Here is a 16,964-nt window from a genome sequence, read left to right as displayed (position 1 = left end):
ACAGAGAACCACAGAGTCCTTGCGAGAGGCCCGCGTGGAGGTCTTCCACACATTCATAGTTTCCTTAATGGCACGCAGTTTGTTGTGTGTACTGAGGTTATGCCATTCCATCTCCCAAAGCCGCTAAACCTTGCGGCATAGTACTAAACACAGGTCAATTGCAGAGAAACTGATGTCCATAAGCGGTTTCCGCGTAGCCTGTTTGGCCAGCCTGTCAGCAAGTTTGTTGCCTCGGGATTCCGACATGACCTGGGATCCAGAAAAATGGTTCAAATGGCTCTTGAGCACTATGGGACTTAACTTCTAAGGTCATCAGTCCCCTAGAACTAACTACTTAAACCTAACTAACCTAAGGACATCACACACGTCCATGCCCGAGGCAGGATTTGAACCTGCCACTGCAGCGGTCGCGCGTTTCCAGACTGAAGAGCCTAGAACCCCTCGACCACAGCGGCCGGCGGATCCAGACAAACACTACTGAATGACTGGACTGTTCCAGGGCGTAGGTGGACTCCTGGATGGTCACTACCAAAGGATGATGAGGGTAGCACTGGTCGATAGCTTGTAGGCTGCTCAAGGAGTCGATACACACAAGAAATGACTCCCCAGGGCACGAACGGATGTCCTCAAGAGCATAAGATATAGCCACCAGCCACTGGGAAAGGAATGCTTTTCAACATGTCCTCCATTGACATATACGAGGCCGACATGATCATCAGCCACTGAGCCATCAGTGTAAAACACTTCATGGCCTCGGTACATTTCAAGAATTGAGAGGAAGTGTCAGCAGAGAGTGGATTGTCATTAAGGTAAAGTTCTGGTTGTGGATGAACAGTATGATGCCAACAGACGTGCATAACACATGACTTTGCGGCCGAGCCCATGACTGCGCCTTGTGGATGGCTCCCTGTAGGTGCCGTTCACCAACTGGTGGAGCAGTACAAAAGGCAGAAGTCATCTGCACACAGAGAAGGTGAGATGGACAACCCTACAGCTGCTGCCAGACTATTAATGGCCACTAAAAATAGAGATACACTCAATACAGACCCCATTCTCCTGGATAGGGGGGGAAACTATGGGAGGCACCAACTTTGACACGGAAACTATGAAGCGACAGGAAATTTTAGATAAAAACTGGGAGTGGGCCTCGGAGACTCCACTCGTATAATGTGGCAAGGATATGATGTCGCCAGGTCATGTCGTACGTTTTTAGTAAATCAAAAAAGGCAGCAACCAGGTGTTGGGTGTCTCAGAAAGACTGTTCAGATGGCAGACTTGAGGGACACAAGATTATCAGTGGTAGAGCACCCGTGGCAGAAGCCGCCCTGAAATGGTGCCAGTAGGCCGCGTGACTCCACGACCCAACTCAACCACCGACACACCATAAGTTCTAGCAGCTTACAAAGAACGTTGGTAAGGATGATAGGTCACATCCCCATCCGGTTTGAGCACCGAAATGATTGTGCTCTCCCACCATTGTGATGGAAAGATGTCATCGCACCACATCTGGTTGAAGATGACAAGAGATGTCGCTTGTAGTCAGATGAGAGATGTTTAATCATATGACTGTGGATCCGATCTGGCCCAGGAGCGGTGTTGGGGCAATGTACAAGGGCACTGAGGAGCTCCCACTCTGTAAATGAGGCTTTACAGAATTCACTGTGGCATGTAGTGTACGAGAGGACTTTCCCTTACAGCCGCCGTTGGAGAGTGGGTAAGGCTAAGGGGTAACTCTCCGACACAGAGGATCAAACATAGTGCTCAACAAAGTGCTCGGCAATCGTGATTGCTTCGGTAGACAACACGCCATTTACGTTAACACCTGGAACACCTGTTGGGATATGATACCCAAAAACATGTTTGATCCTTGCCCAGACTTGGGAAGGTGACGTATGGCACCCAATGGACAAGACATCTCTCTCCCAACACTCCTGCTTCTGTCATTTGATAAGTTAGCAAACACGGGCACAGAGTCGTTTAAAGGTTATGATGTGCTCCAGGGAAGGGTGCTGCTGTAGGGCTCACCGATGCTCCTTAATTGCTTCAGTGTCTTCCAGCGACCATCAAGGGACTGCCTTTCACTGAAGTCATCCTAAAGAGCGAGCGATCGAGTTTTCTGCTGCAGAAACGATTGTTTTAGTCACCTGCTCAACCATTACATCGATGTTCCCGTGTGGGGGAGATTCAATGGTGACATCAGAGGTGAAAGTTTCCCAGTGCGCCTTGTTTAAAGCCCATGTGGGTAGGCATCCATGTGTCTGATGCCGAGGCAGTGACAGGAAGATGGGGGTCGAACTGAGACAGTAAAGTTTCGACACCTCTGCCTCGGTCAGTAAGCACAGTGCCACCCCACAAGGGGTTCCGGGCATTAAAAGCTCCCAAAACTAGTAAAGGTTTAGGGAGTTGATCAGTCAGTGCAGCTGATAAATTCAGGGGTACTGCACCATCTGGAGGAAGAAATACATTGTAGACAGTTATTTCCTGTGTCATCTTTATTCTGACAGCCACAGCTTCAAGAGGGGTTTGAAGGGACACAGTTTCACTACTACAGGCTGAGTTCAGGACCAAAACGCAAACTCCACCTGACACTCAATTATAGTCGCTACGGTTCCTATTATATCCCTTATAGCTGCAAAGGTCAGGGGTCTGCATTGCCGGGAACCAGGTTTCCTGGAGAGCAATGCAGAAAGTAGGTGTGAAGTTTAACAGTTGCCGTAGCTCAGCCAGGTGGTGGAAAAACGTGCCGCAGTTCCACTGGAGGATGACGTCATCCTGAGACTGGGAAGGCTTGGAACATTCAATAAGGCAGCTTACACCTCAGGGTCGCCTGCTGACACCGACTTATTGCCTGGGCAACCTATATCCATTGTGTCTAAGGGTCCAGCGAGATCTAGGTCCTCAGCAGACGCCAGAATGTCCATCTCATCCACATACGCAGAGCTTGTAGGTAGCAGTATGGGTGCCACCACAATTCCCTTGGTCTTGGAGATATTCTTTTTGGATTTCTCTCACTGCTCCTTGGGTTTCCCTGGCTGGAAGGACTTCACTGATTCAGTCCATGGGATTGAGGATGAGCGTGAAGCCCTACGACCAGCTGCTTTTGGGATCTTCAGCCACTGGCAGGTGTCATCTTTCCCACTAGCAGAAACCTGGGAAGGGAGTGACCTAAGGGACCCTTTCCTAGCAAGAGGAACCAAAGAAGACTTACGCTCCTCTGGCAAAGAAGTGAGGACTGATATCCCTGATGATAGTTGGGGGGGAGGGGGGGGGGAGGGGGGTTGGGTTGTTGCTCCCAAAATAGGTGGTGCAGGAGAGCAACAAGGAGGGAAGTGGCCCCCACCATCAAGGCTCTGGCTCTGAGAGGTAACTGGGGTTGGCAGAGCCGATGGGGCTAGAAATGTTGTAGCGGCGGCGTAAGACAATGTCATACATACAGGATGTAGGCGTTCAAATTTCCTCTTAGCCTCAGTGTAGGTCAGTCGGTCCAGGGTCTTGTACTCCAGGATTTTCCTTTCTTTCTGGAGAATCCTGCAGTCAGGCAAGCAAGGCAAATTGTGCTCTCTGCAGTTGACACAAATGGGAGGTGGGGCACATGGAGTATTGGGATGTGATGGGCATCTGCAATCTCAACATGTGACGCTGGAAGTACAGTGGGAAGACATATGGTCAAACTTCCAGCATTAATAGCACCGCAATGGGGGAGGGATATAGGGCTTTACATCACACTGGTAGACCATCTCCTTGACTTTCCCGGGTAATGTATCACCCTCGAAGGCCAAGATGAAGGCACCCGTAGCAACCTAATTATCTCTCTGACCCCAGTGGACACGCCAAACGAAATGTACACCTTGGCGCTCTGAATTGGCGCACAGCTCATCGTCAGACTGAAAAAGAAGGCCCCTTTGAAATATGATGCCCTAGACCATATTTAAGCTCTTATGGGGCATAATGGTTACAGAAACATCCCACAGCTTGTCACAAGCAAGCAACACCCATGACTAGGCAGAGGCCGCTGTTTTGATCAAGACTGACCCACATCTGATTTTGGACAATTCCTCCACCTCCCCAAACTTGTCCTCTAAATGTTCAACAAAAAACTGAGGCTTCATCATCACGATAAATCTGATGGGTATCAGATCTCGAACATACAAGGTACCGGGGCGAATAAGAGCAGCTGCCATTCTTAGCCTGACGTTCCTCCCATGGTGTGGCCAAGGAGGCGAATGATTTGTGGTCGTACATCTGGGCGTTGAATTGAGCCCGTGAACACTTAAGAGACTGCTTGTGTTTGACCATCAGCAAGAAATGATATACTATGCGTCATCGCGTGTCATCTGCCCTGATGCCACCCACTCTGACTGGGGGCCCTCCCCACAAGCGCCATCCAGCTGCAGCAAAGGCCACCTGGGAGGATGGCCATTACCAGGAGCCCCGATGCCCTGGGATGACTGACACTACTCCTCGGCATACGTGGGGAGCTAAAGGCGCAGGCATCATCAGAGCGATCCCTGTGTGGTCAGGGGGCTACAACCAACAGGGTACATGGTGGCCCCACTACAAAATACTGGCTACCGTGGTGCAACCAAGCAAACAAGTCCATTATCACTGTCGGCATAGAAAATGATACTACACAGTTGATGGAGAAAAACGCACCCAGGAGGGTGATCTCGCCCAACAGTTGGAGAACGAGCAGAAGTGCAGATCCACGTCGACGAAAGATGCGATAGGTCTGAGTGCATGATGGATACGGCGCGCCATGTAAGGCGCCCTTCCTCAGTTGGCTCGTTCTTCGGGAAAATTTTGAAAAATGGAGATCAAACCCTACAGGGAACCATCACACAAGGGCCAAAAAATGTGAGACTCCTTTTAATCGCCTCTTATGACTGGCAGGAATATCTTGGGCCTATTCTATCTGCCAGACTAACGCTGCTTTGGAAAAGTAAGATAAATACTAATATAAGAATGAGTTGAAACCAAATCCCAGAATAGGTGTTTGCATACTATCTAAAGAATAGACAGGCACTCAGGAAACTTCAAGTGACTTGGAGAGTAGTACAGCTGGAATACAGTTTCCATCCCAAATATCTTGGGATCACTCTTGACAATATATTGCATTTCAAGCAGCACTGTCAGAAGTACAATAAAAAGTGCAAGATCACACATTGCACAAAATTATGGGAACATATTTGGGTGCAGCATCAAAAATGAAGTACAGTTTTATCTGCGCGATGCTACAGCTGAAATGGCTAACCCTGTTTGGCAAAATTCTGCCCATGCCACTCTTAATGAGTCATGTAAACTCATTACTGGATACCTGAAACCTACATAGCAGGATAAACTCCTCCATTTAGCTTAAACTGTTGCTCCAGACATCAGTGTGAGATAGCCACAAGCAGAGAAAGGTATAAGGTATATACTGCCAATAAACACTCATTTTCTGGTCACTATCCTCCACCTCCACGACTGACACAAAAAAAAAAAAAAAGTTTCCTGAGGGCAGCAGATAAAACTGGCTTCTCATTATCTATGTGGAAGACAAGGTCTGAGCACCACTTGATGACACCATCGGAAAATCTAGCAGCTGGTTTCACTGAAAAAGACCTCCTTGAAAAATGAGTACGTTCAGAATAGGGGTCGCAATGTCAAAAGACAATATGCAGAAGTGAGATTATTCCACATCATCAACCCCTTGTTCAACAAACTACTGAGCATGTACAGCAATGTAGACTACGTCCTGCAAGATGTACCTTTGATAACCTAATGTCTGAAAGCTCTGAAGCCATTGTGACGGCAATATGCTAGCCTAACATTGTTTAGATTGTTATCTTTATGCTTATTTCTTTTCTTTTGAGATTATTTCACTGTGTACCAATGATAGACTACAGGACACCGTTTAAGTTGTAACACTAGCTTCAAATTTTTAAATTAGCAGTTAATTTATAAGTTTTATTATGCATTATCCTGTATGTTAAATTGTGATGCTTTAGACACAAATAAATAAATAAATAAAAATATCTACATCATCATCTACTGAAAACAAGTCTCAAATTATTTTTCATGTTATGAAGCTAATTAGTTCCAAGTAACTGTATTGTTGTATAAGAAAATGAGATAGTGCATCTATTAATACACTGGCCCCAGATTAAGAAATGTGGAGGCTCAAGCTTTATCCAGGTATCCTGAATTAGGTTCTCCTAAATCACTTCAGGCAAATGCCAAGATGGTTCTACCAACATGGCCACGGCTGATAATTTGTCCTCTCATCACTAAACATGTGCATATTTTCACATGTCAGTATATATGTGTATACACACACACACACACACACACACACACACACACACACACACACACACACACACACGTGGGTAATGAAGGTCTTTTATTTCCCTCTAATGTTGTAGGTAGGTACATAACATACATGTAATGTGACAGCGCAATGGAAATGCCTAGATTCTTGAAGAGGTAACAGGTACCTACACAATGTCCATCAGTGACACCACAGATTATTCTTACAGCTTGTTTTTATGCAATCAATCCTTTCTTTCTAAATGGTGAGCTACTGCAGAAAATTATTCCATCAGACATTATTGAGTGGAAATATGCAAAATGTGTCAGGAAGTTAATTCATTTCATTCCATGCTTAGCAATTATACGAAGAGCAAAAACAGCTGAACTTAATTGTTTGGAAAGCTCAGTAATATGCTTCTTCTATTTCAAGTTTTCATCAATATGAACACCCAAAAATTTGGTGAAATCTACCCTATTTATTTACTCCTGCTCAAGTGTTATATCAATTGTTGGTATGGTGCATTTTTTCAAAATACAAGGAGAGTCCATTTTCCGAGAACCACTTTTTAATTCTTTGGAAAATATCATAACAATTTCTTCTGTGGCTTTCTCTCTAATGGACTTTATTACAACAATAGTATCATCCGCAATTTTACTTGCAGAATATTAAGTCGAAGAAATTAACTATTTCATGAATAGGAGTGGACCCAACATTGAATCCTGTGGGACTCTCTTTGTGATGTCTCACCAGTCACTAGTATTTTATACCCTTCTGACATTGTTTGAATTATTCGTTGCAACCTTTTGCATTCTGTTTGTGAAGTATAATTCAAACCAGTTGTGTGTAAAGCCATCAATTTCAGAAAACTTGAGTTTGTCTAAGTAACATGATCTACAGAATAAAATGCTTTGGAAAGATCACAAAAAATACCAACTGGCTGATATTTTATTAATTACGACTTATACTCAGTCAAATGAGCCTTCTGAAATCCAAACTCTGATATGCTAAGTAAACTGTTTCCACTTAAGTGTGAGACTACTCTTGAATACATCAATTTTTCGAATATTTTGCAAAAAGAAATTTGATGGTAATTGTTAAGTCTGCATGTCATCTTTCTTATGAAGATGTTTAATAACTGCACATTTTAACCTGTCTGGAAAAATTCCTTGTGCTAGTGATGCACTGCATAAAGGATATTACTTACCAATTTAATCCTATTTTTGCTGCTATATTTAGAAAGTGACTTATCAGTAATTGCAGTCTGTGAGTTATCAGTCACAGCATTGTCATTTAGTTTAACTGTTATGGTTCCTGAGAACGAAGTCTTTCACGACGGCACTGTTGAATAAAATATTCTCGGACTGCTTGCCGCGTCAAATCTTGGTAAAACATCGAGCTTTCGACGATATTCACCACCATCGCCATCGTCAGGAAACTGACTGGCTAAACAGCAGCTGTGGTGGACCTTATGTAGCCCCAGGACGGCTTGTGATTGGACGGCTCCTAATTGGATGGCGAATACGCCACGGTGTCGCAGATGTTGTCGACACCTGCACTGGTGGCGCCATCACTCCCGGAGTATCGAAGACCCGCGGCGAATCTCTCCGACGCTTCTCCATATCGAGCGCTCGCTTCCATGGACCACTAAGATTGTAACCATTGTCACGATTAAAATTTTTATCGCACATTCTAATTTCTATCGCCTCTTTAATTACTGAGTCCCAGTACGCGGAGGCCTGAGACAGAACTTTTGTTTCACCAAACAAAATTTTATGTTTCCTAGTGATGCTATGCTCCACAATTGCCGATTTTTCCCGCTCCCTATTTTTAATGTGACGATGTTCTGTACAGCGATCGGAAATGGTCCGGACTGATTGACCAATGTAACTACTTCCACATTCACAAGGAATTTTGTAAATACCAGGAATCCTGAGACCGAGGCAGTCCTTCACAGGTCGCAACATCCCCTTGATTTTCCTTGGAGGTCGAAAGTTCGGTCTTAAACCTCGCCTACGAAGGATCCTGCCTATTTTACTGGAAATAGAACCGAAGAAAGGAAGAAACACGCTAGGTTGTTCATCATGCGAATAATCATTATTTTCACATTTCTTTCTCTTGCAGAACGCTGACTTTACATCCCGTGAACCATAGCCGTTCCTACGAAATACGTATTTTAGGTGATTAATTTCAGAATTTAAATGGTCTTTGTCAGACACAGTTCTTGCTCTATATATCAATGTAGTTAGAACGGCTTTCTTCTGAGCTGGATGATGGAAACTCTTAGCGTCGAGATATAGATCTGTGTACGTTGGTTTGCGGTGCACAGAGTGGCCAAGCCGCCCATCTGCTTTTCTTTGCACCAGTACATCTAGAAATGGCAATTTTCCCTCTCTCTCTCTCTATCTCGGCAGTGAACTGAATATTCGGGTGCACACTATTCATATGTTACAGAAAATTCTCGAGGGCTCCTGCGCCATGCGGCCAAACCCAAAACGTATCATCCACATAACGATAAAAAATAGATGGACGGAGTGGAGACGAATTTAGTGCACGTTCCTCAAATTGTTCCATGAAATAATTAGCCAATACAGGGGATAACGGAGAACCCATTGCCATTCCATCCCTCATTTCATAAAATTTCCCGCCATACAGAAAGTAGATGGTCGTCATGACATGTCGAAACAACTGTACAGTTTCCGGAGGAAAGTGTTCTGTCAGAAATTACAATGTGTCCTCAATAGGAACCTTGGTAAAAAGCGAGACCACATCCAGGATAACTAAAATATCATTTGGACCAACTCTAATCTGTTTGATTTTCTCAATAAACATTTGAGAGTTTTTGATGTGGTGTTCACAATGGCCAACTATGGGAGTCATTAAATTAGCCAAGAATTTCGCTAGCCTGTATGTAGAAGATCCAATAGCACTAATGATGGGTCTTAAAGGGACATTATCTTTATGGATCTTAGGTAATCCGTAAAGCTTTGGAGGCCAAGGGGCTCGGACTTTAAGATTTTATATGACATCTTATGACACCTTATGGTTTCTTGTTCACTGACAGGCTGTCCAGTCCCCCATTCGACAATATCCCATATAGTTTTAAACTTATTATCTGCATAATTTATTTCTGACAGGACACACATACTTCTGGAAATTTTAATGACTTTCCTTAAAATACTATCATACTTTTTGCAGTGTACAAGTAATTTTGTATCTTGACTTACTCTGGGCTATTATATAAATTTCCCTCTTTCTCTTATATAAGATTTTCATTCCTTTAGTTATCCACAATTTCTTTTAAGGATGTTTTGGATAATATTTTTAGGAAAGCAACTTTCAAATATCTACACAAATTTACCTTGAAATAAACTGAATTTGACATTAGCATCTCTTTCTATGTATACCAAATCCTATATCGCCCCTTTTAACCTACTCTTAAAGCACTTATCCTGTTATTTATAAGCCTCACTGATCTGGATCTGTATGAACCTGCCTCATGGTTCTAAGGCAGCACATTGTTATTTCCATTAACTATGTGTCATGATCAAATAATCCAGTAGCAATTGGGTGCATATTAATTGTTTCAACGTGAGAACTGTCTATACAAATGTTACCTGTCAGTTTTCTATTTTGCTGCACACAAAATGGAAAATACGTTACTGAAATTAGATTCAAATGTCCACATAATTATTCTAGTTCATTTTCCTGTCTGCATCTTTTATGAAATCTACATTGAAAACTCTTAACTGTTTCTTCTTGTCTGACAGGTGGCTTAATAATGCATCTAGATTTCTAGAGGGGATCTGCACACTTTTACAATTACCTGAGAAGTATTCTGTAGTAACAACTCACAAGCACATGCTTCTAAGTTCTATTTGTTTGAAACTTTTTTTAATTTGTGCTCTACTTTTATAAATGTCACAATTGCTCCTTTTTCCATGTTAACTCTACATGGTAACGATGCATGTCTATAATCTCTGATATTTAACTTCTCCCTCTCTCAGGTTACGTGGTGCTTTAGAGGCACACAACATTATCACTTCAGAATTTTCCACATCTTTCTAGGCATACAAGAAGCTCATCTATCTTGTTTTTCAACCCTCTAATGTTCTGATGAAACAAATTAATTTTATTTTTCTGGAAACTGTTAACACAGCTGGTTATGATGCTGCAAAATTTCCAAAAACTCTATATGAGTGTGTGCTGTTGCTGCACCTGTTTCCTCTAGGTAATCTTTAAAGCTATATTTTAAGTTGCTAGCCATGCTGTTTCCTTCTGCTCCTACTATAAGCACCTTATCCTCTCCATCAAAACCTCTGCACACAGTCCCTGTGCTATCTGTCACCTGGTTAAGCTTGGTGCTAGGTATCACGATAGTTCTGATGCAACATCACACATGTAGCAATTGGCCCACACTACTTCTGTGACTGCTCCTAGCGGTAAGACTTCTTTCTATGCGACTAACCAACCTACCCTTAAGGTCGATCCTACAAGTCCACTCACCCAACTAAGCTCAAAAACTGGTAAACCATTTGAGGCTATTCTACTAATTCAGGAAACAACCCAAACCGACTGCCAACTGGAATGTCTCTTTCTCCCCTTCTACCTATCTAGTTCAAAATATGCCATTTCTAATTCTGCCGGGAGGAATGTGAGGGGGGTGGAGGGGTTACAACTCTTTCTTCCCAGCTATACAATTTTCTTGTCTTGGCTATTTAATCTACAACTCTGTCATCTGGTACTTTTTTTTTAGCTTCCCTACTACACTCATCCCCATGAAACCGAAGCCACAGTCCTGAGACGTATGTCTCCCATAACAATTAACCTATGACAACATCCACAACATCTACTCTTCCACTAAACTGAAAAGCACTATGACACATTTAAACTTGTAATTTGTAAAATTTTATTTTTCAGCGAGTTGTGCAGCTAACTTCTAGATGTCAGGCAGATGTAAAATAACACAACAGATATGAATTTCAACTTTCGCCACCAGGTGCGGATTTTGTTGGAACTAATTTTTTTTCCAGCGTACATCAGTTCCACATTAATGCATTACCTAGCATATCTACCAAGTTTCACTGCCATATGATAATTAAGCCCACACTCTACCTCCATGAGTAGCTGCACTTCATTTTTAACCACCTATATGAAAACAACATGACTAATAAATTAAATACTACACAATATTAATAACTAATTTGTGCATAATGTTAGTGCAAATGTGTGAAAAGGACATACTAAATTAAACATTTTTCAAATGATGTGTGGTACAGTCACAGAACACTGAGTGGCAAGATAATAAAGGATATAAGCACACAATGACATAGTTGTACCAACAAACTACCACTTCGACTTGCCACACTCAGCTGAGCTAAAAGAGCCTTTAACTGCAGCACTCTCTGGCCCATATCGTGGACTGATGGTAAGAGTTTGGCATTTGAAGCAGCCAAAAAAAGTATCGCGGAAATTGTACTACTCATGCACCCTGAGCCTAATGCGCTCTTGACATTGGAGTTGATGCTAGTCTGTCAGCAATTGCCACGGCACTACATCAATGTTGTGATGACGCATGGTAACCGCTAGCGTTCTTCTCTCAGAAGCTGTCACCCTTGCAATAAAAAAGGAGTATGTATGACTGGAAACTTACAGCCACCTACAAGGCCATTAAATACTTCAGGCCTCAGCTGGAACCCAGAGACTTTATCATCTATACTGATCATAGACCGTTGACATGCATCTTTCGTCAGAGAAACGTAAACTGTTCGGCAAGGCAACATAACCATCTTAAGTTCGTCTCACAATATATTACCTAAGTTAAACACGTCTCTGGTATTAACAATATGGTGGCTGATTGTCTCCATCAGGTTGGCAGTTTCTCCAGCACCATTTATTACACTAAGCATGCTGAAGCATGACAAATAGACCAGGAACTACTATCAACAGCAGCAGCATTTGATCTCCAGCAAATCACAATTCCCAGAACCAACATTAAACTGTATTGCAACACGTCTACCTCAAAACCTCATTCTTTCCTACCAGCCACATCAGACAAGACGCACCTGTGTGTATACACAAGCTGAGTTATCCTAGCATACAATCAATGACCCCTCTAGCAACAAATCAGTATGTCCAGCCAGGCATGCAAACAGACTGCCATGAATGTGCAAGAAGTTGCAGCGAATGTAAGTGCAACAAGATTTACTGACATGTGCACACACCTGTAGGAAACTTTCCAAACATGACCACCCGCTTTGCACGTGTCCACACTGAAGTGAACCCTTTACTACAGTCCAATGGTATACAACCATGATGACAGACTGTTTCACCCACTTGCCAGAAGCTGCACCAGTGGACAATATTTCAGCAAAAATGTCAGCCTTTGATTTTGTGTCACAGTGGGTATCACAATTTGACTGTTTGCTGCAGATCACAAACGACCACAGACCACTAAATTTTGGAGTACAGTCCCCCTCAAAACAACGAGCTGCCACTTAGCCAGCAAGGGAATGACTGATAAGTCATTACATAAGCACTGATGTGCCGTGATGCCGAGTAGAGTAAGGCCCTTCCCATGGTGCTATTGGGCCTCAGGAGCATTTGTAAGATGGACTTATGTGCTTCAATGGCTGAGCTAGTGTACGCTGAGACATTGAATCCATCATGTGAATTTGCAGACTCAAACACTCTACCACCATTGGATCAAGGTCAGCCCAGCGCTGTCCATCGACTCGAGACATAAGTAAGCCAGATCTAGCCCCCACCAGCCTTCCAGACATAGAACAGCCTCTACCTTTGTGTGTCAGGACCTCAGTGCCTGTTCTCATGTCATGCTATTCATGGAGGATACCAAACCATCACTACAGCCTCCGTACACAGGCCAAGTCACATACTCACAAGGGGAGGCAAAATGCTTGACATTTTGATTAATGGGAAACAGACCAGATTCCAACAAGAAGGTCAAGCCCATATACGTATTTCAAGCAGCACACCTATCAGAAATTCCAAGGCTCTAGCTGCACACAACAGCCACCCCATCACCAACACCACCATCACCAGAGCCAACTCCAGCACCAGCTAGCCTGGCAGCTGAAAGCACTAAAAGATCTAGTCAACACATCGATTTTCTGGCTTGCATTTTTAAAAGTGTTCCACTTCCACTAATGGAGCTGATGTAGCGAACATCTGCCATTATGCAGGTATTTTATATGTTTTTGGTTTTGTTTATTCATTGATTTATGGGTTTTACATTTTTGTATCATTCTCGTCTAGTTATTAGTGCACAGTTACAGGATAGCCTGAATGTGCTGTTCCTGATGGATTACTTTAAATTGTGAGTTCTCAGGAGCTTTTATATTTCTTCGCCATTTCTCCTGTGATCACTTTCGATAAAGTTTGTCACCGGTTGCGTGAGAGAGTTTTTGTGTAGTCCACTTTTTCCATGTTTAAATATATGCAGGATTAAATCAACGAATGATTGCCTAACCAGCTTATACCAAAAACAGTTTGAATGAAGAAAAAACAAACAGATTAAGTACAATATGAAACATAACTGTAACATTAACAAAATTGGGAATAGCATCACGTTTAATTATACGTAAGCAATTACGAACCAGTAGAAAAGATAAATGTACATTAACCAGGACAGTGGATACAGAATATGATGATATCCTAATCCATGTTCAAGAAAATGATTAAAATACAATTTTATTATTACCTGTGCCTGGAATTTGAGCTGGCTTTCAAGCTGGCCATTTTCTTCTTTCAGTGTTTTTATTTCTTCTTGCATAGCTTTCTTCTCTTGAAGCCACTCAGGTTGGTCCTGGTGAATGCTACTAGTCTCAACAGTTTTGCTTTCTTCAATCACCTTTTCTTTTTCAATTACAATGTCAGAAACAGCACTACAAACAGGTTTCAAGTCCATGCTGCATTTCCTGGATATTTTGCCATCCTTTGCTTTATTTCTTTTTTCAACTGGCACAATAGGTTTGACAGCAGCTTTATAGGGTTCAAATGGAACAAACTTCGGCTCTTTTGTTTTCAGACTGTTAAGTAACTTATCTTTTTTCATATACACAGTATTACTTGGTACTAGGTTGACAATCTGCCCTTTGATAATGGGAGGCACGGGGGTAGATTCTTTGAAATCTGTCGGCCGATAAATTAACTTGTCGCCTAAAGCTGTTCTCCGATTTCGAAACGAAACTGTCTCTGTAGCATTGTCACCTTCATTCTCCATTCCATCCCCTTCTGTACGACCCGGGGATAGCAACTGAGTCTTCTTCATAGCGGTAACTGAAACATAATTTTTTTTGTCAATGTCTCTGTAATTAAAGCCTTTAGAATAACAGTTAATCTACAACTCACTCAGCTCTAACGACAAGTAAGAGATGAAAATGAAGGTGGGGAAAATGAAATGCTCTACATCATACCAATCATAAGGAAATAAACACAAGATTATTTTGTTCATGTACCTGTTGTCACTCAAAATACCTGCTGGATTCTGTCAGGCACCTTGCTCACATACATAATTGGCAAAGACGCAGTAGCTGGCAGAAATTTTGCTGTTGAAAATTAGTGTGCACCATGAAGTGCATCATTTGCAAAATGTGTGGTAACAAAACAAACCAAAATGATGACTAACACCCTACTACTTCAGTTACAAAGTGTCCACCATTACAGATTCATCTCCCCCACCACCCTACTAAAGCACACAAAACAATCACCTCTAGTTACATATATTGAAACTGGAGAATAAGACTACAGCATATAAAGATACCAGAAGCAATGATACTTCAGTATGTGAACATACCAGAAGCAATGTTCCTGCAGCCCCTGCCCAAATTACACATACCACGGAATCTACTTATTTCTGTTAAAAAAATTATCCAACTTCTTGTTTATGGAATAACCTTATCCATCATTACAGACAGTTACATTTGCTGTATGCACCATAGTTCAGTATGGAAATAAAAAAAAAACTTGTATTACATGCTGTCTCTAAAGGGCGTAACAAGATACGACCATGTCAATGCACACAAACTGAAACGAAATATACTTTACTGCGTTCTTCAACAAAAAACATTTATGTTTGGTATTACGGCGGGTTTTCAAATATTTTGCCCATAACCAAAAAGTTCTCATTTTTAAATACGGCCTTCGTATCAGCAATCAGTCTGATTGTGACGTAGGGGCCTACAAAACAGATACAAGAATGATGTGCGACGGACACAGGCTGTCAGATATTTGGGTTATGCATATATGCACAATTCTGATGATACACTGCCAAACTCTCTATTCAGTCTACAACGTATAAATTGATACTAATACGTGTCGGTGATATTTCTAGAAATAATATGTGGACAAGCAGCACACCCAGTTTTAAGAAAAAATATTACTGTTATATTATCAGCAAATGCTAAAATTTTCCAGAACACTACACAAATACCGTTTCAAACATTACAAACGCAGAAGTGAATGTTATCTAGTATACCTGGTAGTGGAAATAAACGGATCAGTAACCGTAGTTGTATATCTCACGAGTGTACGGTCTTGATAAACTCATTTGTTAATTAAATCACGTTGAGGAAACGTCTCGTAACAACAGTTATATCTCTCAGTTATTTCTTCATACTCCTTATTTTCCGTCAAAATTTCGCGATGTGTACCAAACAAACTGTCAGTAGTACTAGAACAGCTGTTTTCTCTCACTATCTCTCTCAGTTTTTCTTCGGGAAAGATCCAATAGCAAAGTGGAATAGCGTAACGCGCACATTCAAAATCGACACACTGTGAATATTCACCTGATCACCGTATGGATGACTTATACGAGTCATCCTTGTCATATTTCATTGTAGAAAAACGCTATTTGAAATATAAAATACATTAATATTAAGTATTATGTAAACTTTGGAAGAACACTTTCATACATATTATCAACCATTAATCCTTAACCGTAATGGTGCGGTCTGAGGGACCTCATGGATTCTGTAATAAGGAAATAAAACATTGAAATTTATTCTAATCCTAATTTACATCATTGTTTGAAGACTAGAGGATTGTTTGAAGACTAGAGGAAATATTGTGCATTATTGCTTCTCCATAGTGAAATATCATATTGCAATCTTAATTTACATTGTCGTTTGAACGCTGAAGGAAGCGTTGTACATTGTCGCTTAGCAATGGACGATCTCGGGTTTACGCTAAACCGGGTTGAACGCTTGCGTAAACTGAGCTCAAATTGAATTAAACTGAGTTGGGACAACAACAAAAAACTGTGATAACCTTCAACGCCGTTCTTTCTTTCGCGTCAGCGCAGCAGTTCGGTTAACCGGTTCTCTCTTTCACTTCTACCCAGATTACGGATCTATTCAGTTAGAACCAACTCGAGCCTCGTAGTTTCCCAGTCAGTGATTATATAACCTATATAATCAAAAGCGTGATGGATACTGCACAGAGCACAATGTTGGGTCTTTCAGCTTGAAATTCTGAAGACAGTGAGAAACAGGAAACACATGTTGCAAAGATTTTGACGGCTACCAGGCGATCGCAAGGTATCCAGACGGCTGTTCAAGATTATGACTGAATACCGCAGTGTAGACCGTAATATTGGGTCTTTCGATTCGAAACACTGAAAATAGACACGTGAAACATCTGAAATTCGCAGTATATA

General features: G+C 41.9%; 1 protein-coding gene across 2 annotated transcripts in view; it reads right to left on the bottom strand.

The window, feature by feature from the left end:
- LOC126334640 (golgin-45) overlaps nucleotides 1-16,041 on the bottom strand; it is a 53,034-nt gene extending 36,993 nt beyond the window's left edge. Inside the window, exons 1-2 of one of the 2 annotated variants that reach the window (XM_049997081.1) lie at nucleotides 15,786-16,041; nucleotides 14,010-14,587 (exon numbers count right to left, since the gene is read on the bottom strand). In XM_049997081.1, the coding sequence (XP_049853038.1) occupies nucleotides 14,010-14,579 (570 nt within the window). In that variant the 5' untranslated portion in view covers nucleotides 14,580-14,587; nucleotides 15,786-16,041. Of the gene's footprint in view, nucleotides 1-14,009; nucleotides 14,588-15,104; nucleotides 15,520-15,785 lie in introns of those variants that run through there. The other variant, XM_049997080.1, reaches the window with a different exon arrangement.
- Between the last annotated feature and the right edge of the window lie 923 nt (nucleotides 16,042-16,964).

Source organism: Schistocerca gregaria, chromosome 2 (genome assembly GCF_023897955.1).
Source record: "Schistocerca gregaria isolate iqSchGreg1 chromosome 2, iqSchGreg1.2, whole genome shotgun sequence".
In the NCBI taxonomy this organism is placed as follows: Eukaryota; Metazoa; Arthropoda; class Insecta; order Orthoptera; family Acrididae; genus Schistocerca; species Schistocerca gregaria.
This window is presented reverse-complemented; position numbering and strand designations above follow the sequence as displayed.